Here is a 26,603-nt window from a genome sequence, read left to right on the forward strand (position 1 = left end):
GATGTTATCAGATCTCTGGCCTGTTCTGATAGATAACTCCCTTTGACTTGATGGACAAAAACTTTACATAACAGGCGTACATCACCCATTTTGCATAGATGTCATACAGATATCATCATACGCATATTGTCCACACAATGCCACGTTTCTTTTTTTCGTACATTTGTACTTGCTTTGCACCAACGTTAAAATAACTACACCTGCCTACTTAAGTTGTTCACACATGCATATAACTGTTTCTTTTTTCCTGTGATGCTACAAGACAAATAGTTTTTGAACAAGGACGTCTGATGGACCAGGAAGGACACCGAGTCTTTATGTTCTGCCTCAGTAGACAGGTTCAAGATTCAGAATTTGAGTGATAAAAAAAAAGAAAATCATATTTATAAGAAGCCATAAGTAACCACACAGCGTAGAACCAATTCATTAAAGCTTTATTAAAATCCAGCTGGACTGTTGATAATGTAGTTCCTGACATTATTCATAGCTTTCAACTCTTTTAGTGCATGGTGTTTTTTTGTTTTTATTTGCTGAATGAAATATTTTTTTATTCCAAAAGCCAGAAGAAGAAGACAGAATAAGAGACAGAACAAACATTTAAAAACCAAGGCTGCAGAAATCCTTCACACTCTTGCTAAGGCTGGACAACAGTTCAATATTATAATTTATTGCATCAGTGGAAGTAATATGCGATGTTTGAATTTATTGCCAAAATGAATATTTTAATGTTTTATTTTATCAATAACTCTACTACAACCATGAACGGTGTTGACTGAGCGCCAACTGTTGCATAGAAAGAAAGAAAAGGGTCATGGTAGGTTTTTAGGCCATGTCCTCTTCACCCTCCTCCTCAAACTCGCCCTCTTCCTCAGCGGTGGCTTCCTGGTATTGCTGGTACTCGGACACCAGGTCATTCATGTTGCTCTCAGCCTCTGTGAACTCCATCTCGTCCATGCCCTCGCCCGTGTACCTGAAACAAGTAAACTCTTACTCACGTGCATTATGTCCATGAATTCTAGGTAAGAAGCTAAGTGCAGGAACTTCTCCCCACTGCCCTGACACCAGCCTTCTTTTACTCACCAGTGGAGGAAGGCCTTGCGCCGGAACATGGCGGTGAACTGCTCGGAGATGCGCTTGAACAGCTCCTGGATGGCCGTGCTGTTGCCAATGAAGGTGGCGGCCATCTTGAGGCCACGGGGCGGGATGTCGCAGACGGCTGTCTTGACGTTGTTTGGGATCCACTCAACGAAGTAACTGCTGTTCTTGTTCTGCACGTTCAGCATCTGCTCGTCCACCTCCTTCATGGACATGCGGCCCCGGAAGATGGCGGCGACGGTCAGGTAGCGCCCGTGGCGGGGTCGCACGCTGCCATCATGTTCTTGGCATCGAACATCTGCTGGGTGAGTTCGGGGACAGTCAATGCCCTGGAAATAGACAGAGAGAGAGTATAAATTAGTATTAATTTCAAATTTATTAAATTTGAGGGTCTGTTACAGTCTCTGTTACAAGATCCTGCCTATCTACCTGTACTGCTGGCTTCCCCGGCTGGTCAGCGGGGCAAAGCCGGGCATGAAGAAGTGCAGCCTGGGGAAGGGCACCATGTTGACGGCCAGCTTCCTCAGATCAGCGTTAAGCTGGCCTGGGAATCGCAGGCAGGTGGTCACCCCGCTCATGGTGGCTGAGACGAGGTGGTTGAGGTCACCGTAGGTGGGCGTGGTGAGCTTCAGCGTGCGGAAGCAGATGTCATACAGGGCCTCATTATCAATGCAGTAGGTCTCATCTGTGTTCTCCACCAGCTGGTGGACTGAGAGGGTGGCATTGTACGGCTCCACCACTGTGTCTGACACCTGGAGGGGGGGAGGTGAAGGAGACAAAAGAGAGGAAAAGGGAACAGCATTAGAGGCACAGAGAAGCATGTGGAGCGATTAATATTTAACTTTAAAATATTTCAGTTTCTCATATGAACCTTGGGTGAAGGCACCACGCTGAAAGTGTTCATGATGCGGTCTGGGTACTCCTCTCGGATCTTGCTGATGAGCAGGGTGCCCATGCCTGAGCCGGTGCCTCCTCCGAGGGAGTGCGTGAGCTGGAAGCCCTGGAGGCAGTCGCAGCTCTCTGCCTCCTTCCTCACCACATCCAGGACCGAGTCCACCAGCTCAGCTCCCTCGGTGTAGTGGCCTTTGGCCCAGTTGTTTCCTGCTCCGCTCTGGCCTGAGTTACATGCAAATACAGTCATCTATCACAGCTGTGGTGTCTACACAATTGACTCACAGTGAATGCACTTAAAGAGACGGGCTCCTTTACTCTTGTAGGGTAAAGATACACAGCTTTAAAATATGAGTGACTCGAGATGCTTAATCTAAGTATGGCCATATCCAGTAACCCAAGTCAAAACACACACTTGTTCACATTTAAATTCTCACCAAAGACAAAGTTGTCTGGTCTAAAGATTTGGCCGAAGGGACCAGACCTCACAGAGTCCATTGTGCCTGGCTCCAAGTCCACCAGCACGGCACGGGGGACATACTTGCCACCTGGTGATTGAAAACAAGCAAATTACTAATATTAGACCAGTAGACCAGATGACACTAAAAACCTCTGCAATACAAATACACTGTGCAATACAATAGTTATAATAGTTTCTGTCTGTATATATAATATTTCAGTTACTGTGGATTCTTTACTGTTTTTTTATTGCTCATTTGCTTATTCATAATACTTATTTTTGATCTTGTTTTTTTTACTATGTCTCTTGTTTGCACTATCCTCTATGCTGCTGTAATCCTTTAAATTTCTGCGGGACTAATAAAGGATTATCTTATTTTATTATTACAAGTTAGGAACAACTTTTGAGGCAAAGACCGACCTGGGAGCTTTTCTCCTTTTTTTTCTTTCTTTAATATGCATTAAATACTTGGCCTTTTTAAATGTTTACCACACAAAACAATAAACGGATTGTAAGCTAAATGCTTTATATCCTAGGGTTGGATTGCATGTAGTACAGCAGAGAGCCACAGTAGGACAACCTCTATGCAAAGTGGTTAATTCACTTATTTGTTTAAAACCTCATTTGCATAATCTAACTGTTTAATGTTGTGCTGATAACATAAAAGTCCTTTAAATCAAAACACATGTGGACAGAGTGTCACGTTCGGGATGACGTCACTGGAGGTTTTGTTGTCGTGCGGTGCCATGGTAACGTCCGCGGTGAGTTCCACCGGGACGGGGACAGCTGCACCCTCCCGTTACTTGATCACCATGGTTACCGGTGGATCACCATGGTTACCGCTGGATCGCCATGGTTACCGCTGGATCAGCTGACGTCGAGCAGCCCTAACACACCACCCCCCCCCCCCCCCACACACACACACACACACACACACACAATGAGACGTCACCTGAGGCCTCGTTGTAGTACACGTTGATGCGCTCCAGCTGCAGGTCGCTGTCCCCGTGGTACGTCCCGGACGGGTCGATGCCGTGCTCGTCGCTGATCACCTCCCAGAACTAGACATAGGAGAAGGAGAGCGGGTTAAACCGACAGGCTAACGCGTTAGCATCCAGGCCGCCGTTAGCTCCTCAGCCCGCCCAAACACCACAACACTCCCGCCCTATTTCACTCAGTAACACTTCACTTAAACAGGAGATATTCCTACCTTGGCTCCAATTTGGTTTCCACATTGGCCCGCCTGCAGGTGCACGATTTCCCTCATTTTGATGATTAAAACGTCCAAACAACGAGCAGAACAGACGACGTTGTTTCCCTCTAGAACCCCAGCGACAGACTAACAAGAGCAGGGAGGAGCGGCACCAACGGCACCAACGGCCGCCGGCCGGTCGATCCTATTGGACTAGCCACACGTCAATCAAAGCACACCAGGCATCTCATTGGTCAGCGAAACTCGGTGACGAGTTTGGATTGGATGGTACTCTGAGCGACATGTTGCCTTGGTTACGCCACATAGACTCTAATACGCAGCAGCGCTTCTGCAGGCATTCTCCAAACACCGTCATATACGAGCCTGCTGCTCAGTAAACAACCTGGTAGATAACACACAGACATGTGGTCATCTTCAACAACAGACACCTGACGTCACAGACATTTGTGTATGATAATGTTTTCATATTTTATTGTGATGTCATGTTTATGAAGCAACAAGTGGTCTCCAGCATCATCCGTCGCGGTGGAGACCACGTACAGCGGGCTACTCCAGTCACGTGATGCACCACGGGGTTTCCTCAGACACTGAACCAAGTCCAAGGGTTTATCTGCTGTGGGGCCTTACCTGTGAATAACATGTGTACCAAATAAAGTCAAACCCTTTCCCTCCTCCATATAAGACCCAGCTTCAACATAATAACATATGGATAATATTCCAGTGTTAAAACAATTCCAATAAATGTATTGATAAGCTGCTTGTTAGATCTCAGGGTGGCCCCAGATCTGATCAAATATGGTGCACCAGATCCTTTGGAATCTTTATTATAAGGGGAAATAGAAATCAGCTTTATTAACTTATTATGTTATCCAACAGAACAGTTAAAATTTCATTTATTGCATATTCATCATATTGCAAAACGTTTCCACATGTGTTCATTATGAGGCTCATGGACCAGATTCCTTCAAACTATTGTATAACAGTGGCTTCTGTTGAGCAAATACATAGGGTTACATTACCCTTAAATATGGTATCAAGCTCCAATAAATAAATGAATACATTTTCATACAGAAGATTTAATTCTAGTATTTTCCGACATGTACAGTAGCAGTCAAAAGTTTGTTCACACCTTCTCATTAAACTACTTTGAAGAATGTAAAATATAAAACATATTCTGGTTTGTTGAGCATTTGTTTGTTTACCACATAATTCCATATGTGTTCCTTCATAGTTTGGATGTCTTCAATATTAATCTACAATGTAGGAAAAAAATAAAAAGAAAGAAAGAAAAAGCATTGAATGAGAAGGTGTGTCCAAACTTTTGACTGGTACTGTAGTTGGAATATATAATATAATAATAATAATATACAGTACCAGTGAAAAGTTTGGACACACCTTCTCATTCAACTACTTTGAAGAATGTACAATATAAAACATATTCTGGTTTGTTGAGCATTTGTTTGTTTACCACATAATTGCAGAAAAAAAATAAAAAAAATAAAGAAAACCATTGAATGAGAAGGTGTGTCCAAACTTTTGACTGGTACTGTAGTTGGAATATATAATATAATAATAATAATAATAATAATAATAATAATAATAATAATAATATATAAAAGAGTTTTTGAAAACTTTTTTTTTTACTTTCTGTGAGTTTGTAGAATATGTCCAAATTGTCAGGAAAATATAAAATATTGGTTATTTCAAAATGAATTCACCAAATGATCAATAAACATCAATATGAGGATAATAAAACTGGTCCTTCTATTTTAGAACGCCTCCCTCGTCATATGACGTCATGTTCCTGCGACTGTTTATGTGCGACGTCCCATCATGGCTCTGTTTCCAGCTTTTGCCGAACTGGAGAGTGACAAAGTTGAGGATTCCTCCAGAGGTGATCCCTTCCTTCACACTCCTCCCCGTGGTTACCTCTGACGGCCGTGGCCCCGTCTGCTGTGTGCTGGCCTCGTACCTGGTGCTGTTCTTACATTTAAATAACAGACCAGGCAAAGATGGCGTTAGAAACGACGCATACGCGGATGAAAACAGTTTAAATTCGCATTCTTGCACATCTATAGGTCAAAGTGAGCAGCATAGGGAGATACAGCCCTGGTGATATATTGTATTTCTGCTTTCACTCATAATCTGTCATTTCTGGGTCTGGTTTCCTTTGGTGTATTAACCCTTATGTGGATTTGGCTCCTCCTTCTAATCTTCAGTAATGTTATACAAGATAAATGTATCCCCTGCAGTATTAGGATATTATGTGTCCATATGGGATAAAACACAAAGTTGACAACTGTGATACCACACTGTAAACGCACTCAGTGAGTGATACTTCATCATGATCTCTCAATCCTCCTCTTTGTTACTGAATAACATTTTTATGACCCACTGTCTCCTTTTAGAATTAGACTGGCTGAACAATAAGAGTTTTCAGACTGGGGATGCCCTCAATCTGCACAGTCGCTTTTTTGAGAAGACCAATGAGAGGCTCAACGAGAAGGAATCAAGGTACAGATCAAAACCCAACGCTTGTTTCTCTGCTTGCAGGCGTAATACCTGACGTTCTGCTTTAAGTGTGCAGCTTTGTGGTTTGCAGCGTCTTTTAGATTTCCTCTCAATACTTTTTCTTCATTACAAAGCACTTGCCGGTGACACATGCTGCAATTTTCTGTTGCTTTTATAATGTTTTTAGTATAAGTAAAGTAAGTATTAGCTTTAATAGTCATGAATTTACATATAAACATGACATACCCATCCCTGAGGAACAGCGGGCTGCTAAGACGCGCCCGGGGAGCAACTTCAGTTAGGTGTCTTGCTCAAGGACACCCCGCCCTTATAACATTTTCTGATGTTTTTACATTACGCATTCCTCCGTATGTTTTCCTTTGTTTCTATTTTCATTCTTCTTTCCTCATCTAGTTTTCTTCACTGTTAAGCACTCGGTTTAGAAAAACTTGCTAAATGAAGATCACTATTTTATCACGTTTCCCGTACATGTATTAGAAGTACATGAAAATTTGTCAAATACATTCTTGGTTTTGCTTGCGGCAGGTTGTTGATGGGTTCACGTGGGGTAACGTTTAGTTCACCTTATAATCCTCAGTGCTGGCAAAGATGTGAGCTCTGCAGAGGAGGAGGAGCGTAATGTGCCACCTAAAAAGAAGACGAAGAAGAGTGAAAAGAAGAGGAAAAAGAAGAAAAAACACAAAAAGAAGAGTGGGAGATTCTCTGACAGCAGTGGAACTGACTCTGAAATCGTTTTCCCCAGTGACCTCAAAAGGGAGCAAGAGGCAGAGAGGTATAGACGCACACTTTTAAATCACACATACTTACACTCTTAATCTTATACACAATAGCACCGGCTTGTTTCTGTTCTGTATTTATGGTTGGTGTCTGTGCTGCCATGCAGTCCCAAGGTTGCTCCTTTAGCAAGCTGTTTCTCCTGGTTGGATGACCTCAAGTCGCCTGCAGCGCAGCCGTTCTGTGTGGACCGTAAAGCAGACGCTGCCAACTGGACGTACAAGTCCCTGTACAGAGGAGACGTAGCCACACACACACACACACACACACACACACACACACACACACACACACACACACACACACACACACACACACACACAAGCTTACATTCTGCTCTCCTTCTCCTTCTCTTAGTGACTTTCCCAACTCATGCAAACTACCTTCAGTTGGTTCATACTTTAAATTACAAATCAAAACGATTGGGAAAGTAAACATAAAAGGCTCCATGTCCTGGGAGTATGTTGAAACCCTCCGTGTTTTCCAGGTATAGGAGGAAAGGCAGCTCGTCCTTGGGTCTGGACCCCCGCAGACAGGGAGTCAGCTGGGCGGAGTCCGAGTCAAATAAGAAACAGAAAGGCGGAGACAGGAAGAAAGCAGCAGACAGATACTTCTCCACAGTCAATCGCCAGCTGCTGAGGTCCGAGCCCCCTGCTCCTACATTACCCAGGGTTCCTGAGCACGGGGATGCCATCAGCCCCACCTCCTTCCTCCCGCTGGGTGACAATGAGGAGAACAAAGGAGGAGAGACGGGTAAGAGATTTAGCCACAACAGGCAGTGAGGGGGAAGACTTAACAATCTCAAAAAGTGGAGCAAAAACCTCAGCTGGTGTTGTTGTCTCAATATGAATAATGTGTCAATCCAGGTGCCAGAGTGCAGACATCGTCAGTAAATCCTCTGGGTGTGTATGACTCCTCCACGGCCCTCTGGCTGCAGGGGAAGGGACAACCAGAGCAGCCAGAGCAGCAGCAGGACACACAGACGGGGCAGAGTGCAGCGCTTTTGGTCGGGAGGACTGAAGAGTTTAACAGGCGGCTCAGAGAGCAGCCAGAAGACACAGAGCTATGGATCAAATTCATACGATACCAGGTATGAAGACTCTCCTTTTGTTACTATATAGATTACCTCTTTACTCTGCTTCACTTGCCTCGCAATAGGCTCTGAACTGAGATGATGTACTGTACATTATGTTTGTGTAAATGTGTATTTGTCAATGCTTGCGTGCGTTGTTTGTACACTTGTGTATTATGATTAGGTTATTAAAGGCTTTATTTTATATATTTCTGATCATCAACAAATACCAGATCAAGACAAAAACGAACACTGTGTTAGTCTGTCTCTGAATATTTTCCTACGTCTCGATCTGGTCTGTGGCCAACAGTATTAAAAATATATAAAAATAAGTCAGGAATATATACTTGTCCATTCTTTTTTAAGAAAGGCTTAGTCATTTCTTAGAACAGCTGTCCACTGTAGTTTTTTTTGCAAATTTAGTCAAACAAAATAACAGTCAGACAATGTTCCCTCTGGGACAATAAAGTCAAAGTTGAAATTTAGGATAAAACCTTTCTTTGTACTTAGACCATCTCACATGCCAGATGTCTAATCACTTGCATGTTTTCACGCCCTCTGTGTCGTAACTTTCAATATATACAGTATGTATGACACCAGTGGGATAGTCCTATCAGCCTACTATAATCAGCTGACCAATGATTTATTTGATCTCTTCCTGTAAATTGCTTTTCAACAATTAAACCATTCCTTAAACTATTCCTATGTAGCACTACTTCTAAACCTCTCTTCTCTCCTTCTTTAGGATGAGCTGAGTGCGACAGCGTTTGGAGGCGAGGAGGAGCAACAGGGCAGCGATTCGGCAGAGCGGCGCAAGTCGTCCTACAGAGCGGTCCTGGAGAAAAAGCTGAGCATCGCGGATCGCGCAGTGGCCACCAACCATGGCTGTGTAGCTCTGCAGCTGGAGAGGCTCAGGATCTGCCAAGAGCTCTGGGAGCCCTCACTTCTGGCTAAAGAATGGAAGAAACTGGTCAGTCTACATTCTTTATGAGTTTGCATGAAAATCACCCAGTGCTTCAGTATTGTGACTTTATTCTTTTGCCCTCAATAGGGTGGAAAATAGCTGTGCTCTACATTTCGTATGTGTTTTATTCATCTTTTTTTTTTCCAGCAAAGCCTCCTCCACATTTAAATTAATGTACTTTCTATAACCATGTATTGAATGCTTCTCTGAGCCTTTTTGTCACTGGCACATGTTGATGTGTCTGTAGACCGAAGCTTGTAGTATTCTAACAAGGCTAACTCGTGTTTTATCTGTTGCATCTCAGGTGTTCCTCCACCCAAACAGTGCGCCCCTGTGGAGGGAGTATCTGCTGTTCACCCAGAGCTACTTCAGCAACTTCACCGTGTCAAAGGTCAACTCAGCTTACGGAAAGTGTCTAAGCACCCTCAGCGCGGTGCGTGACGGCAGCATGGTCTCTCACCCGGCCCTGCCAGGGCTTGAGGAGGATATGTTGGGTAAGAGAGATTTTGTTAAGCCTTTACTTATCCATTGTTTCTACTACTTTTTCAGTGACCCCTAAGATTCTCAGTCAGCCCAGTTTTGTCACCTGCTTCTGTCACAAGGCAATCCCACGTGATGCATAATAAACGTTTTTGTTTTTTTATTAAGAAGCATTTTTGTTTGTATTTTGAAAGTTGTTGTAATTGTCCTGGTTGTTTTTTTCTTTCTGTCCAGATATCTTCACCCAGCAGTGTCATTTCCTGCGTCAGTCTGGTCACTCAGAGAAAGGGATTTCTCTCTTTCAGGCCATGATCGACTTTACTTTCTACAAACCTGAAAGCGTACGAAAACTGTCCACCAAGCAGCAGGTAACACACACACACACACACACACACACACACACACACACACACACACACACACACACACACACACACACACACACACACACACTCTAAAGCACTAAAACTTTAGTATTTGAAATGCAAATCAAAGCCAAATGTTGATGAATAATCTTGACTGTAGTTTTGTGTTCTCTGTGAGCTTGCCGGGCAGCCAGTCATTTCTTTGCCCAGGCTAAGCAATAGTCAAGCATATGTCCTCCCCGAAAAACCACAACTTGTCATTTCTACACTTCAGTTTTTGTATCTATAAGGTGTTTATTAGTGAGCTCTAAAGGTACTGGGAGGTGGATCATGTTACCTTTGGAAAGAGATGGCAAAATGTTTGACCACTTGTAGTGCTAGAGAGCGATGCTTTTACTATCGGTCTTGTTTGTATTTTACGTGCACACAACGACACACATGCAAGCAGGCGACTCAATACACAGTCCCGCCAATGGTTTCATGCTATACAACTGATCAACAGCTGGTGGCAGTAATGTGCAAAGAAGCATAGCTTTGTGCGAGCAGAGGCAGCGAAGAAGAAATCTGCAAGCTAGCAAACATTGGTGTTAACATTACAGGATTTAAAATATAGTTTTTTAATAGTTTTTTTCTTTAGAAATAACACTGAATGTAAAAGTAACTTTTGCATTTTACAAGAAAACTCCACAGGGCACCTTTAAACCCAGCAGACATGAGAGTGGTATAGAATCCTAAAACTAAAACTAAGCAAGAAAGCAAATATGCATATTTCCTGAAATGTTGAATGTTTTCTTTAGATGAGCAGACCATCAAATTGTTGTCACTTAGAATGATTTGTTCTTTTTATGGGCGTTGTAAAAACACAAGAGGACACCCAGCAGTGCTCCAGTAATCCTTCCAGTTAAGTTCTCTTTTCACGTGTGTACAGGTTGAGTTCTTTGAGCCGTTCTGGGACAGCGGGGAGGAGAGGGTTGGAGAGTTTGGGGCCAGAGGCTGGAAAGCTTGGATGCTCCAACAAGAGCGAGGAGGGTGGCTACAGCCCAGTGCAGGTGAAACACACACTGTTCACGTAAATCCTGGAATAATCTCCTAAATGATTTGCGGGCTAAATTCGCTAAAACAACAAGAAAACTATAATCTTGTTCTCTTTGTTTGTGTGTGTGTGTGTGTGTGTGTGTTTGTTCAGAGGAGGAAGAGGACGAGGAAGAGGACGAGGAGGAGGTGAAGGATCGGAGTCAGCCCAGATGGAGAGTCTGGTTGGACGTGGAGCCGTCTCGTGAAGCAGCTCACTGGCTGCCCTGGAGGCCCGACAAAGCCAAGGGCCAGTCAGAAGTGGACTGTGAGGACCCGGACAGACAGGTACTGATTTAAAGTGTCTCTGCTCATGTATGGCATGGAAGCCCATTGACAGTAAGTTCAAATGTAATTCAACCACTACATACTGTAGGTGTGACTGCTTTGTTTGACTTCTTTGTCTCTCTCTTTCTCTCTCTTTCTCTCATACTGTAGGTGTTGTTTGATGACATCGGTCCCTCCCTTATTTGTCTGTCTTCATCAGACCTCCAGCTCAGTCTTCTTCTCCGTTTCTTATCATTCCTGGGGCTGCCCGTAGACTCTGTGCTCTGTGCTGCCCCCTGTCAGCCTGGCCTGCTGCTGGAGAACCTGTCTCTGCTCACTCAGGGTAAAAAGCTACACTCACAATAAAACTTTATTGTTTACTGGAAGCAAGTCATTGATACAAAACTGACTTTTTGTTACATCCTAGGTAGTGACCCCAAGCGTCCTCTGACCTCCCACGACCTACCTGACCCCGGGGTTAACTCTGTGGGTCACATGACCACTCTCCAGGGAACGAGGAAGTGGGCGGGGCTTGGAAAGCTGGGCGAGAGATTTGTCACAAATGTCTTCAGCGTGGTCCAGCCTGTCCTTCCTGCCCCCCACCGCGCCGCCCTGTCACTCAGCTGGATGCACTACGAGAAACTCAAGGTAGGAGTCGCTTTATTGTACTTCAAGTTAAATGTTTGAAGAAAAAGGTCAACTTTAAAGTCAAAAAAAGTGTCTGACCTTTGCACCGATTTATTTATTTGTATTTGTGTACATGTCAGGTCCTGCGTTGCCTGCGCGGAGGCAACAAAAAGCGCCTGCGCTCTCAGGGCAAGAGCAGCAAGCGGGTTGCCAAGCAACTGCTCAAAGAACCCGATAACCGATCGTCGTTGGTGCTGTGGCAGGAGTACGCCCACCTGGAGTGGATGCTGGGCAACCTTGAAGAGGCTCGCAAAGTCTTCTCAACGGCCACGGCGATGGGGGGAACCGAAGGACTGAAGAGCTCCGCCCTCTGCGAGCTGTGTCTGCTGTGGGCCCAGCTGGAGGTGGAGGACGGATCAAACGTGCGAGGGGGGGGACTCGCAGATGTCACCGTGTGCCCAGCTGTTTGTGTACTAACCAGGCTAGCAGAAGGAACCTCCTCATCCTCCCAGTCCCTCTCTCCGGTTTCCATCCTGAAAGCCAGGAAGTCATATGAGCAGGCTCTGACTGCCAGCTTGGCAGCCCTGGACCAAACCCCCAACAACCCTCAGGCCAACAGAAAAGGTTCACTTTCCTAACAACTTCTGTGTGTTTCATCCATCACGGAGATGAAAATGAACTTGCAAATACTTGGAACTTTTGGAAAATATGTAATCCATCACATTCAGTTAATTATTTGGTTGTCTTTATACTTATATCTCTTTTATAGTTGTCAATCAATGCAAACACTTTTATATTCTTTAAAAACTAAAGGTGCTCAATACTGTGTGGTAGAAAGTATCTGATTAGTTGTAATTTTCTGATACATGAAACGACAACCTTCAGTAATAAGTAATTATTACCAGTTAAGCAGCAGCTCAACTTTTTCTCACCTGTCTACCAGATACCGGGCTTCTCTTTTTCCTAAATTACAAACTTGTATATCTCACACTGTGAAACTTATTGGACTCATTTTCATGTAAGGTGATATGAGACCAGGGATAGCTGTAATGCTAAAAGCTGAGTTGTCAGCTTGTAGTGACTGAACACATGTCATCGATAGCAGAAACACTGAATTTTATGATGACAGTGACGAACAAACTGTATTTATTATGGATTTGTTACATCTGGCCCAATACCCAATCCACACATCAGATTGGTGCATACCTAATTATTCAAAATATAAGTATCATTCTTTTTTTAAATAAAGGAAAGCATTGCCAAACTAAGGGTATCCAAAGCAACATAAATGATCTTACTAGTGAAGCAAATGCATTCAGTTTCTTTCAGGAGTATAAAGACAGTGTGAATCTGAAATATAAACTAGTTTTGTAATGCATCAGTTGAAAAGGCCTTTTTTCACAGAAGACATGTTGACTTGTCACAGTAGGATTGCACAGGTTTAATAATAAAACTAATGAAGGCTGCATTCTATTGTGCAGGCTAGCTCACTGTCACACAGACATGGTTTACTGGGACACTATTGTTAATGTTGTTAGAACCAGCTGTACTTTTCCTACTAGGACAGGTCTGAATGTCTCCTGTGAAAAATGTCTATCTTTCATTAATTTGATCTCCTCCTCTCATCATTCCACCAGTAGGTCATGAGGACCTGCCAGGAGAGAAGCTGAGGCTGAAAGGCCTGATAGGCTGCTACGCTCTCTTCCAGTACCTCACGATGGGCGTCCAAGCAGCTAACACCGTCTACAGCCAGGCTAGAGAGAGGATGGAGGAGCTGCACCGCTCGCTAACGCAGCTCAACAGTAAGGAGGAGGCCGACCTTTCCACCACTGATGCTGGTCGGTCTGCAGCTGACTCCAGCCATACCAGCAAGCACTGCGCTAACAGGCTAGCCTCTGAGTGTGAGGCAATAGCAGTGCAGCAGGCAGCGTTGCTTAGGTACAACAACAGCGTCAGCGTGTTTCCACTGGCAACACTGAGACAAACGCTGACCTCTGCCCTCGCTACCTGGCCCAGCAGCGCCCCTCTTTGGAGCATATATATACAGGTAAGCCATTGTCTCATCATTAGATACCAAAACTAATTTAATTTTTGAATCATAGAGGGTTAAAATCAAATCAATCACTCATTAGCAAGGAGCTTCTCTTGATGTGTTTTACCCACACACATTTATTCTGTACAGAATCAGTACTTGTGTACTTTGGCATGACGCCCTCATGCGACCTGTGTTTCAGGTGGAGAACCGTTACCATAGTGCTGGCCGGGCGCGTCGTTTCTTTCACTCTGTAACCAGAGACAGCAGCAGTGTGGTGCCACGCCTCTTTGCTATTGTTGCTGAACAACAAAGGAAGCAGCTGGTGGACGCTGCTCAGAGGTAAGAGCAGAGAGGATGATGGGTAGGTGCGAGGTTATCCTGCACTCATGTTGTATGGGAATAAGCATTGTGAAAACTTCTTAGTCAAGATGTCATGATGTTAGTTTTCTCTATTCCTTCTTTCATTATTTAACAGGAGAAACTGAAAGGCAAGTGAGAAAAAAAAAAAATCCTGATTCTGATATGAATTGATTCTCTCCAGTGGTAATGACTTAAGAAGTAAAAAGGTTTCTCAGGTGAAAGTTTTGGTTGTTGTATTACTCATTTCAGCCACAAGAGGCTGAAGTTTTAAATAGGACTAAGAGCATTCATCTTTTCTTCCAGGTGGAGTTATTTCTCTTAACACAAGGTACATATATTGAGTATGTAAAGTGATACCTGGGGTATTATTCGACCGGTTTGGCTACCTAGTCTCTGAAAGTCTCATTTGATTGGATGATTTTTTTTGTAAACACCCCTGAGTGCAGGATGAGTCATTAAACATATTGAACCGTTATTACAGAAGAGAAAAGACGTATTGATGTAAAAATACATTAATGCATCACCAGAATTTCTTTCTCACTTGGTCTTCCAGGTCTTCCCTATTTAGGAGTGATAAACCAAGAATCTATTAATCTATCAAAATTCCTATTGCCTACATCCCCTAATAATAATTGTATATGTTTATATGGTCATTATAGATCTTGTTCCCATGATGCTGCCTTGCCCATCCTGCCAGAGAATGGCCTCAGCAACCGTATCCGTGGACTGTTTGAAAGCACCATAGCAACAGAGATGGGTTCTCACTGTCCTTTACTTTGGAGGATGTACATGCACTTCCTGGTGAGACGGCAAATAACACTCACAAATTCACGTTTACTGATATTGTGAGGACACCCTTTTTACTTGAACTCATTTCCTATCCTTGACCAGTCAGTTGAAAAAAAAAAAACGTGTTTAGGACGGTTGCAAAAGTTTAATGTATCAAGGAAGAAATTTTGCATCTAGATTTAAAAATATTTTCAAAGGAAACAAATTAAAACACAAAATGTGCATTTCAAAAACGATTGGAGAAGCCTGCTGTGCCTTTAAGATCACATTTAGTTCATTCTGCGTTTTACTCTCTAGCGATCTGAGCGATGCCCATTTTTTTTCTCATTTTCCAAATATTGACTTAGAGATAAAAGTGTAAGAATTAACACGCACTGTAAGACTAGCCTATGCAGACTTACTTTGTTTAATTTGCACATTTGAATATACATATATTGACAGTCGGTAAAGTCTTTTGTCTGCCCTGTGTGTTTTGGTAGGTGTCGGAAGGGAAGGTGGATAAAGCCACAGGGATCTTCTACAGGGCCTTACAGAATATTCCCTGGACTAAGGTGAGCTACAGACATAAAAGTTGTATTTCCTCACAGCAGCTGACCTCTGGCTAATTTATTTTTTTAAATTGCCCGTATGAAAAATCAGTTCACTCTCTCTCTCTCTTTGTGTGTGTGGGTTTGTATGAATGCCAATTTGCATTTATGTGTATATGTGTGTGTGTTTGGCACGTGCGTGACCAGGGTCTGTACATGGACGCAGTGCAGCTGTTCCCTGAGCATCTGCAGGAGTTTGTAGATCTGATGACAGAGAAAGAACTCCGACTCCGACTGCCTCTAGAAGAACTGGATATACTACTGGAAGACTGAACACACACACACACACACACACACACACACACACACACACACACACACACACACACACACACACACACACACACACACACACACACACACACACACACACACATCTCATTCAAGAAAATGAGTTTGCTTTACTGACAACATGCCAATATTGGCACACTTGGTGGCAAGAAAAGGAGACACACTCGGATGCATACACACACATTAAAAGAGTGATCGAATGATTATCCTTTGTACATGTGTTTTAGTACCAAACACTGTTAATAAATATATTCTTCTAATTAATGTGTTGTGTAGGTTTGTTTATGCATACCTTTCAGTGTATACACACTGAGGTTGAGGGCCCGTGTTTTAAAAGTTCATGACATGTGTATATTAGATGCCAGGGGCAACTGCACATCTGAGACTAATGAAATTAATTTTAAACAAATGCTGAGATAAATGAGAAACATAAAAAATAGCACCGCCTCAGTATTTAACTGTAAATGTTTAAATGCATATGCCTTAACTTGTTCATAATGCCTTGGACACCCCTTTTTAAGAGTCACCAGATGATAATGAAGTTCAATGATATTGTGTCCCTGCACCTTGGTGATACACAATCTCACCTAGAAACCAAGAATAGATACGAACAGGCTGGCAGGGTCAAGTTCAGGAAGTTTTCACTTTGGTACTATTTATTTATTTATTCTTTTAAAGCGAGTTCTAGCTTTCAGTTATTATGCATATAAAACATCATCATGTAATCAGTGCTTCTGCAAAATCTGACACAGTTTTAACAATGCATTGTTGCTTTTTATTTGTTAATTTAAATAATCTAATTTTATGTTCATGTTTAACATGGGGGATTCAGTCTTTATTTAAAGCTTGTATGGCCGCGTTCAGTTGTATTCCTTCTGTCCCTCAGCTCACCTGTGAATACCTGTGAGTTTCACCTGTCTATGTCATCACTCACAGCACAGCTCTCTACACAGCAGCGGTGGAGTCGCTCCCTCCTGCCGCCGTTGCCGCGTCGCGGTTTTACGCATTGCAGATCCGCCGGGGCCAATCAGCGGCCTCTGTTCAGTGTGCAGAATATTGCAGGTATGTTCCATCCAATCAGAATCCGGCTCTCAAAAACAAAACCGCAACTTCCCCAGTGCAGTCTACCCGAACGTATCCTTCCGCCTGCATAAAACCCTGTGTAACACAAGCTAGTCCGTCACTTTCGACAGATTAAATAAATTGTATAAATAGACCACTATTTAGAAACGACTCAATTTCTGTAATAAAAGTTATGATTATCTTTCCCCCCAGGAAGTATTCTCCTCAAAATAAACCTTTACTTAATTCACTAGGCTGTATTTTAATGGCATAAAAGGGTTAAGGTTATAAATAAGAATGAGGTTTTTCCTGAAAATGCAATATTTGATGCTATTTAAGTGGTAATAATGATGCATCACAAACATGTTAATGAGGCCTACAATGTCAACGCATGCTGGTACATTCTGCTGCCTGTTGCAGTTATTTTGGTGCGGATTAATTGTATATAGTGTGCCCATGACTTTGATGCTTCATGATGGGCCCCACATTGAGCGTCTGTAAACTGCACATGTTCATAACAGAAAAGCTTCATTTCAAAAGAGCCAAGTTACACACCAATTCATTTATCTGAATCTCTGAATGCACAACATCAAGGGTGGTTTGGGGCAAAGCTGACAACAGCCCAGGTTCACTGCCTGTCATGCAAACACATTAAACCCACTAAAGTACAACATCAACCAAGGCCTTCTCCCATGTCTCCTAAAGGAACCCTGCTTTAAGAGCTTAATATTGTTCATATTGTATTTAATCACACTGGAATAAACTAACACTAATTGAGTATTGCTCCAGCATAATGTTGGTTTTACATTTAATGAAACTTTGAGTGTGTGAATAGCACAGATGTGTCTGGTGGTCAGTGAATATATATATTTTTAATTAAGAAACACAAATAAGTCAACACAGCCATCCTTTTATTAAAAAAACCCCATTTAATTATGACAACCCAATAGGCGTGTACACGTGTTGGCACAGACGGAGCCAGGGCGACGCACTGATTGAGAGCGTGTCCCCAGTGCGGAGGAATACAGTGCGCCGTGCAGCAGTGGTTCGTCCCGCCTCCACCCAGCCTCGCTCAGTGGCATCCGTCCATTCCCTCCGTCCTGTAGCGTTAGCAGACCGGCTCCCGACTCCGCAGACATGGTGAGTACCGTGCGCCGGGGTGTGGTGGATAGGGCGGCGTCGCGTGGACTGGCTGGCCGGTCTGAGTGTCTCCAGGGTCGCGTCTCTCCTGGAGGAACACTCTGCACCCTCCATTGAGGAGCGCGCGACTAGAACGCTCTGAGTTAGCGCTCACGAGCTGCTCGCGCTGTGACTCGGCGCCGCGAGCCGAACGCTTGTTATCACATCGGTGCTGCTGAAGCTCGCGCCCGCCTTTGAGCATTCAGAACTACCTGTTACAGGTGGGCTAAGGTGTTAGCATCACAGCTACTGTACTGTGAAATATGCTATATATATATATATATATATATATATATATATATATATATATATATATAATATATATATATTATATATATGTATATATATATAATATTATATATATATATATATATAATAGTATATTATATATATAATATATATATATATTATATTATATATGCAAGATGGGATACATGCAGTACCAGTCAAAACTACTTTGAAGAATGTAAAATATAAAACATTCTGGTTTGTTGAGCATTTGTTTGTTTACCACATAATGCCATATGTGTTCCTTCACAGTTTGGATGACTTCAATATTAATCTGCAATGTAGAAAAATAAATAAAGAAAAACCATTGAATGAGAAGGTGTGTCCAAACTTTTGACTGGTACTGTTCCTCCCTCCTAGTCCCAGTACAGAACTGTGAAATGTGGCTTCCTTGTTCATGAATGCAGAATGCTTCAGTCCCAAGGGAAGGGTAGCATCACACTCCTGTCATGGTGTTTAGTGGATATAGCTTTGATAAACACATACATGCAATCATTTTGTCCTGGGGGATGTGATTATATGGTGCACCTTTTTCTTCTGAAGTTTTGATTGCACACATACCTGTTTTGACAGATGTAATCTCCTCAACACATTCTTGGTTCCTTGCAGGCAAAGCCCCCTGTTTGAGTTAACTAGTTATGTAAATACCTTTCTTTAAAAAAAAAAAAAAAAAAAAGTCCTGCAGCATCATATCACTTATCACAAGTCCTGGGTTTTATTTAATTTTTACACCGGTTGAATGTCGGGAGTAGCAGTCTCTTAAAGTGTGTGTGATAGGTGGATGCAGTACTGTGCAAGTCCAACTGTAATGTCCTGAGATATTTGAGGCGTTCGCATCATGACATTACTTATGAAAGATAATAAAATCATTTGACCTCAACTGAAGTCAGTTAGATAAGCCTAAACTCAAGTTGTTAAGTAATAGACAAGTAGTCTGACAGCTATTCTCAATGAGAGGGAATAGTAGGATAAGATGTGTGTAACTAATTCATTTTCATTTGAATGTCCCCGTTAGAGCTTCAAACGATTCTAAGTAGACATTTTTAGGCCGGGCTTCTGTAGTTCTCTTTTCTCTAGCTGCCTATTGAATTGGTTACCAGAGTTGTATGGCTGGTTTATGGTTACTATAGCTACATTGTTGACAAAGTTTGATACAGGAAGTAGTCACTGGGATTGAGACATCTCTGTTAAAATTGTCACGGGTCCTTTCTATTTGTGGGACTTGTTTAAGCCATAAATACTTCCTACTGTAGTTTGAATGTGAAATAAAGTGTTCACAGTTAGCCCACCTGAAATGAGATTATACTGAAAGCAAAACATACAGCGGTGTGTTCTTGTGCATAGCTTTATTTATCAAGAACCATTTTCATATAAAAATGAACACATTGACATTTGATTTATTTAGTAGCAGGGGTGGAATCAGTATATTAAAAGGGAACTCTTTGTTCTATTTTCCCCTTAATTGTCTTATATCTGTTCATGGGTGCTGTATAAATAATTCATAGGGCCTAGATACTGCACTCACACTATAACACCAGCACTACAGCGCCTTGACAGGAATTTGGCCTGCGTTTTAGAGGAGTTAGCAGCTTGTTAACCACTGCTAGAGCACTCCCATCCACGCTGTCATTATCATCAGACAAATTCTGAACGCCTAGTATTTATTGCTTGACGGTACTAATACCCTGTAGATGAAACATTTCCGTTTTTACCATTATATTCATCTTTCCTTTCTCTTATTCTCTCTGTCCCTAACGGCAGAAAAATATAGAAGATAGTTAGAATCAGATTTAGAGTATTAAGTGATTTCTAAAAATCTTCCCGATAGTGTATATGTTACAAATATAAACTATTTCAGTACATCAAAAATAACATATAGAATATAACTTCATGATGGTTTTCATAAAATCTAAAATCATGATAATTTAATACTCATGACTTGTGGAAAGGAATAAAATGTGAAGCTTCAGAAGCAGTAGGATTAAGAGGACATTCTCCACCTTTGAATATCGGCTTAGAATACATTCTTATATGATGACATTAAAGATTTTGGTTTGTAAGAAGGGCAGTTTTCCATTTGTTTGCGAATTTACTTAAACAAACCTTAACTTGGGACTAATGGCAAACTCCTGGGAAATGAGTTTGTCTATCCAAGAATCTGTTTTAATTTTGTGGATAGGGGCCCCTGTCACAGGGGGCCATTTGGTGTGACCCATGATGCTGTTTAGGAGGTCAGATGACCAGCCAACTGATCCTCCCTAGGAGATGCAACTTTAGCAGTGAGATGACAGGCCACAGTTTAGCAAATGCATATAGACACACACACACAAAACCCCTATGACCTCCCCCAGTCTGGACACTGTTACTCTCATACACCTTAAATCAATTTCCTGACACATTCGGGTGACCTCCTCTGGCCTGGCCTCTATACACACACACACACACACAAACACACACACATTGTCTTTCAAAGTGTTGAATGCTATTCATCTATTGAACTACTGCAGGAGGTGGGGTGGACACTTCATCTGTATATCCATCTTTACTGTTCATCTGTTGGGGAGATGGACAGACAGCTGAGCCTTCACCGTCATGCCTAGGCTTACACAAACACACACACCAACACACTGACGTGGAGGGACAGGGAGTGAGATTCTCTATCGCCTCATCCAGCTGGAGTCAGACGCAGTCGGGGAAGGACAGCGTCTGGTCACGTACGCTCACAGCGCTGCAAGACACAAGGACAGAGAGAGAAAGCGCAACAGTTAAGCAGACAGATTTATTGACAGACAGACGGACAAGTAACCAGGAAAACATCAACAGACCAGCTTTTTCCATCAGCTCAATGAAGAGAGAGACCTCGCCTGTCAGGTCAGTGCCAATACACTGACGTTTGCCACTCCAGAGGGATTGTGAAAACTTCTGTCATCCCTCCAATCACACTGGATGGATTGAAAGACGAGTCCTGCAGTTATCCTGTCATCTGATCACCATTCATGTGTCCGTCCAGCTATCTACCAATCCAGGAGAACTAAAAACATAATCTGTTTTGCCATTTACTCAAATCAAATCACTTGTTTTTCCCCCTCACGTCTACAGTGATGTAACTACTCAGAGAGATGGCAAAATCTGTTGTCCACCAGTCGTCCATCAGATTTACAAATCGGGAGAGACTGATAGATGTCTAGCTATAATTTTTTTCACCCACCTGTTCCTCCCATCCTGAGACATCCTTTCTGCCCTTCATGTCATTCTCTCAACATGATGCCTAAGAAAGTTGCTCTGTACCAAGCAGAAGATGAGCTGGTTAGCCTGTCTACTGTCTATGACCTCTTGGATGAACAACAGGACTATTACAAGGAGCTCATCCAGCAGCAGGAGAGGAGCTACAGAGCCTTCCTGCAGATGCTGATGGACACGTCATCCAGCCGCATGGACAGCCTGGTTAGAGAGATGCAGGACCTGAGAAACTGCCTGCAGGGAACCAAGGCTGAGCTAGCCGAGGTTAAAAGACAGGGCGTCCAGAACAGCAAACGGGCCGAGTGGCTGGCTGAAGGCCTGGTGATGGTGCGAGGGCAGCTGGATGGCCTCGATGTCAAAACGGGAGTAATTGGGGGAAATGCCGAAGGAAGAGCCGTGGATCTGAAGCAGCGTAGAGGAGCTGGTGGGTTAAGGCTGGATGGAGGAGGCAGATGTGGAGAGGCCAAAAAAACAGCACCAAAAGCTGTGAAGCTGGTGGCAGACCTCACAGATATCCACTTTGATGACTTGAAGGTTGTACACAGATGCACACACAAAGTAGAACTTATGGGTTAAGCTAGAGTTTATCAGATGTTAATGTATGCCTTGTGGATAGCCAAGATATTCTACTGTCAATGTTTTGAAATACCATGGCATGAGTCTGTGGTTAATACTGGTCGCTTTCTGGGACTAGATATTCGTGTGCAGGGCGGTTGGTCCCAAAAGTAAAATGGATAAATGAAGAAAATTGTTGCATAACTCTTGAGTTTGTCTTACATTGCAGTACATAATTATGGCCGCAGCACTTTACCGATGATGCATGCTTGTTGTAATGGGAGTGTCCTCGCTCCCTGCCTCCATTTAGTGTGTGATCACTTGTTCCTGTTTTACTTGTGATTGTTGCACAAGTGTGGTGGCTTTATATGATTTAATGCGTTGGTCCAGGAAATAGTTTTTTTAAAAAGCCGTCACTACTTTCTTCGCAACCAGTGTTGGGTTTCAAGTGTTTTAATCTTTCCCTTTCTTCTGTCTTCCTTCTGTTTTTTGTTTTTTAGGCTGACCAACTAACAGAAGAGCAGATTGCAGGTAAGGTGACAACATAAAATCACTGCATTATGATTTTAAACAATAAATGCATATTCCCTGCATAGGTCCATGCATTCATGCATCACTGGAATATCAGCTTTTTTACATCTGCCGTTGCTAATATCTTCCTTCATCCTGTCCACCTTCTGTATTTCTTTGTCGCCGCTTCCCGTCGTGTCAGAGTTCAAGGAGGCCTTCTCCCTGTTTGACAAGGACGGAGATGGGACCATCACCACTAAGGAGCTGGGCACTGTCATGAGGTCACTGGGTCAAAACCCAACTGAGGCAGAACTCCAGGACATGATCAACGAAGTGGACGCAGATGGTATGCTGATTCCGCCTCAACATTTTGTTAACCCTTTGAACCCAAGCTGCTTCGGTTGCGTTTTTATCTCCTGACACATTTGTTTTCTCTGTGGCCTTAATTTGTCACTGCAATATATAAGTCCTGCACCTCTTTGTAAACAGCACACCTGTGGCTAGAATTAGAGAGTACTCAAACATTTCTTTTTTGCAGTGAAACAATTACAATGCCATGAATCATTAAAAAAAAAAGCTAAGTTATCTATCTATACAAATTGTAGTAAAAGTGTTAACATTGTTGGGGGAGGAAATGGAGGCCTCACGCTCTATACATATATATTGAGCTATTCACATTTTTACAACCTCTACTTAAAGCCTCTCCTGTCCTCACCACAGTGCACTGTGGTTAGCTGCCTGCAGTTCAGTTGAAGTCTCACAGAATTTTTTGCATGTGACTGTTAGTCTCAGGCGAGTCAATTATGGCTTTCTAGTCGGGCTGATCGGTGCAGAATTTTAAATGAGACAATTTTAAGCTTAGTTTCTGTTGCTTTCTCATGATGGAAGCGATGGACACACAGGACGGTTCAAGGACTGTCGGAAAGATGAAAATCTAACGATAAAGTTTTTGTTTTTTTACAGCTTCTGGTTATTTTAAAAGGTGTCCTTTTAGCGATTGTTTAAAGAAAACATGCTTTTCCATCCCTCTGGCAGGGTTCGGAGGGTTAAACTGGTCTTTATAAAACGTTTTTAACGGTATTGACCTGCTGTATTTATGACTTACATCTGACTTCACTTCTCTGCTCCTTAAGGCAACGGGACCATTGACTTCCCTGAGTTCCTGACAATGATGGCAAGGAAGATGAAGGACACTGACAGTGAGGAGGAGATCAGGGAGGCATTCAGGGTCTTTGATAAGGTAAGCCTTGATGTGTGTGTGTTCTGTGTTGTGAGAGCTATAATTGATTCTTAGATGTGTTGCGTTGTTCTCATCATCAGTTTAGCATTGATACACAAAACTCATTCATCTGAAATCAGAATATCTTTAAGCTTAGGCCGACAATTAAAGAGGGATTACTTGCTCCGACAGTGAAAACGGCATGATCGGCAGTGATGCAGGGCTGTCAAAATTTGTGAGAAATGACATTCGGATATTCGTTCTAAGAATACAAATAGGTTCTTCTTTTCAAATATCTATTTTTGTGTCCATAATACCAAAACCTAAATAAGGTGGCAGCTGTCGGAAGGGTGATTACCATGGAGCTGAAAGTTGCCTACCTGCTGTTTGCTATATTGAATGTCATTTCCAGTTAATATCAAAATATAAAATGTGAGTTTTCTGTTAAAAAAGTACAAACATCGGAAGATAGCAAGTGCAACTCACCCATCTTTGAAGTGTCTCCAGTCTGATCTGGAGCACACAGCTGATGGGTATGGGGTTTGTTTGCATGATGTAATGTTGCGCTTAAAGTTTGAACAAAGTTTCACACTTTGCAGCCAAGATCTCAGCCATCATTGGAGTTGTTAAATTATTACTGGTTCAGCTCGACCTAACGTTACATTTCATTTTAAATAAATTAACTTGGGGTGCATTCAATGCTCGCGAGGCAGACAGCCACCAGGGTCCTGCTTATTTTTTCACAGTTAAATATACATTTTTACTATTGTAATATACATTTAGAAAATGTATTGACAGCCACCCGTTATGCTGTATGTGTGTTGGGCAGGATGGCAACGGTTACATTAGCGCTGCAGAGCTGCGTCATGTGATGACTAACCTGGGAGAGAAGCTGACGGATGAGGAAGTAGACGAGATGATCAGAGAAGCAGACATCGATGGAGACGGACAAGTCAACTACGAAGGTACAGGAGAGTAAAGTCTGTCTAGAAACTAACTTAAACACTAATACAAGTATAAGTTTATCATAGTATAAGTATATTTATGGAACAAGGCTCAATTCTGTAAGCCGACAGTGTGAGAAATACCAGGTGGTAATCTGGGGTCCCTCCTACCTTGTGCTCCAGTGTCATTTCCAGAACTGTTAAGGGCTTTCAAGGGGTCTCGAATGTCAATCAAGGGATATTGGACCCCCCAAAGACCCCCTATATTTCTCACACTGCTGATGATGGACATACGTTCTGTAGTCGCTTTGTGTGTCCAATGGTGTCCTTAGACTGATCTATCATGATTTATTCTTCATGTTCTAAGTACACAGTTTGAACTGTTCCTGATGAGTTCTATTTCTTTTTTCCCCCCCCCACAGAATTTGTTCAGATGATGACTGCCAAATGAACAGGGCTCACATTAAAGACAAAGAATCAGTCAAATGTTTCACTTACCTCTTATTGCAAAAATCTACATTTATTCATACTGTTCTGTATAGACTGAATGTTGGAAAACTGATAATCTGTCCATATTCACAAGCTCAAAAAAGGTAAAAAAAAGAGAAAGAAAAATTCTAAATGAATCTATCTGCATGTACTGGCTTGTAATCCCCACCCCCAGCGCTGAGCTACCCAATCAGATCTCAACCTTTTTAGCCAAGCAGCCTCTCTGCAGCTGACTGGTTTAACCACTGCACCTCTGCTTCCTGGTTCCATCTGCCTGTTTTCATGATGATTATATGGGATGGCCAATGGCCTTTCTTCTATGACTTCCTGTTTTTCTTTTTTCTGTTCTTCATGCATGCAGCTTTAGATGGGTTACTGTTGAGAGCCCAATGGCAGAAGGCTGTTGTTGGGCCTTAGGTTGGCCTGGGACCCACAGAGAGGGGGGAGGGGTTAGTTGACGGATGGATGGGAGTGAGTAAACCAGCGGAACCTTTGCAGTTTGCTTACCTAAATGAAGTCAGTGACAACAGAGATATTTTTAAGAGAAATTTTCAAATGGAATAACTCATTTTAGATTCTGTGTTTCTGGCATGTCAGGATACTCGCTTTATCCTTTGTGTGTTTACCTTTTTTGAGGGGGGAGCTTGGGTGGGGCGTAGAGTTGAGCCCCTTGGGTGTTGGATGTTTCCCAGACTATTTGGAGGGGTTGGGTGGGCTTTAAAGGTGATGATATACAAGATCAACTTTGGGGCAATGTGGTTATCACTGAAGCATGCTTAGGGACAGTACGTTGCCTCAAAGGCTGCATGTGTATCATGATTCTGCGGGGTGTTAATTTCTGTTTAGTGGGGACAGGGTCGGTGCTTTGCGGCATTTCTATCTTGTGTTTGTGTGTGAGTTTGCGTGTGTGCGTGTGGGTGCGGCGAGGCCCGGCCCAGTCCAACTGTTCTGTTCAGTTCAGTTGATCTGCATTCCAAGTTGTACATGCTAGTCTTTACATTTTGTTTTTCCAATAAAATATCATGAAGTAACATCTCGTACTGGGTCTTCCTGTGTCTGTGACTTGTGTTTTCTCTAAGTGAAGGCAGATTCTGTGGGGGAAGTGCTGCTTAAAAATGACTCATCTGTGCTACTTATTGCATGTTATGTCTTTCTGAGTGTGTAAGTGGAAGCACAGACTCATAAGCCCACTTCAAACATATTTTGGTAGAGGGGAATGGGTCAGTCTTTACATTCCTAAATCT

General features: G+C 42.7%; 2 protein-coding genes and 1 pseudogene across 2 annotated transcripts; 2 read left to right on the top strand and 1 right to left on the bottom strand.

The window, feature by feature from the left end:
• Nucleotides 1–422: 422 nt before the first annotated feature.
• Nucleotides 423–3,801, bottom strand: LOC129103269 (tubulin beta-4B chain-like; annotated as a pseudogene).
• Nucleotides 3,802–5,459: 1,658 nt separating this feature from the next.
• On the top strand, nt 5,460–16,102 carry nrde2 (NRDE-2, necessary for RNA interference, domain containing; the record flags this gene model as incomplete). The annotated part of the gene is made up of 19 exons (XM_054614356.1): nt 5,460–5,553; nt 6,068–6,173; nt 6,769–6,963; nt 7,075–7,211; nt 7,449–7,718; nt 7,832–8,055; nt 8,783–9,007; nt 9,306–9,495; nt 9,716–9,849; nt 10,775–10,895; nt 11,033–11,205; nt 11,356–11,527; nt 11,612–11,832; nt 11,952–12,435; nt 13,452–13,858; nt 14,046–14,185; nt 14,866–15,007; nt 15,475–15,546; nt 15,730–16,102. Coding segments are annotated over 19 exons (3,633 nt in total), but the record flags the coding sequence as incomplete, so codon positions are not given.
• Nucleotides 16,103–17,906: 1,804 nt separating this feature from the next.
• Nucleotides 17,907–26,398, top strand: calm1a (calmodulin 1a). The gene is made up of 6 exons (XM_054614668.1): nt 17,907–18,075; nt 22,698–22,728; nt 22,910–23,053; nt 23,841–23,947; nt 24,756–24,891; nt 25,293–26,398. Exons 1-6 carry the CDS (start codon nt 18,073–18,075, stop codon nt 25,319–25,321), a joined length of 450 nt encoding a protein of 149 aa, XP_054470643.1. The 5' UTR covers nt 17,907–18,072; the 3' UTR covers nt 25,322–26,398.
• Nucleotides 26,399–26,603: the final 205 nt, after the last annotated feature.

This window comes from Anoplopoma fimbria, chromosome 15, assembly GCF_027596085.1.
Source record: "Anoplopoma fimbria isolate UVic2021 breed Golden Eagle Sablefish chromosome 15, Afim_UVic_2022, whole genome shotgun sequence".
In the NCBI taxonomy this organism is placed as follows: domain Eukaryota; kingdom Metazoa; phylum Chordata; class Actinopteri; order Perciformes; family Anoplopomatidae; genus Anoplopoma; species Anoplopoma fimbria.

What these genes read in the sequence shown, in the direction of transcription:
- calm1a (XM_054614668.1), top strand. An exon ending in CAACGAAGTGGACGCAGATG is followed by an intron (nt 23,054 to 23,840) that starts GTATGCTGATTC and finishes CTGCTCCTTAAG; the next exon opens with GCAACGGGACCATTGACTTC. An exon ending in CGGACAAGTCAACTACGAAG is followed by an intron (nt 24,892 to 25,292) that starts GTACAGGAGAGT and finishes CCCCCCCCACAG; the next exon opens with AATTTGTTCAGATGATGACT.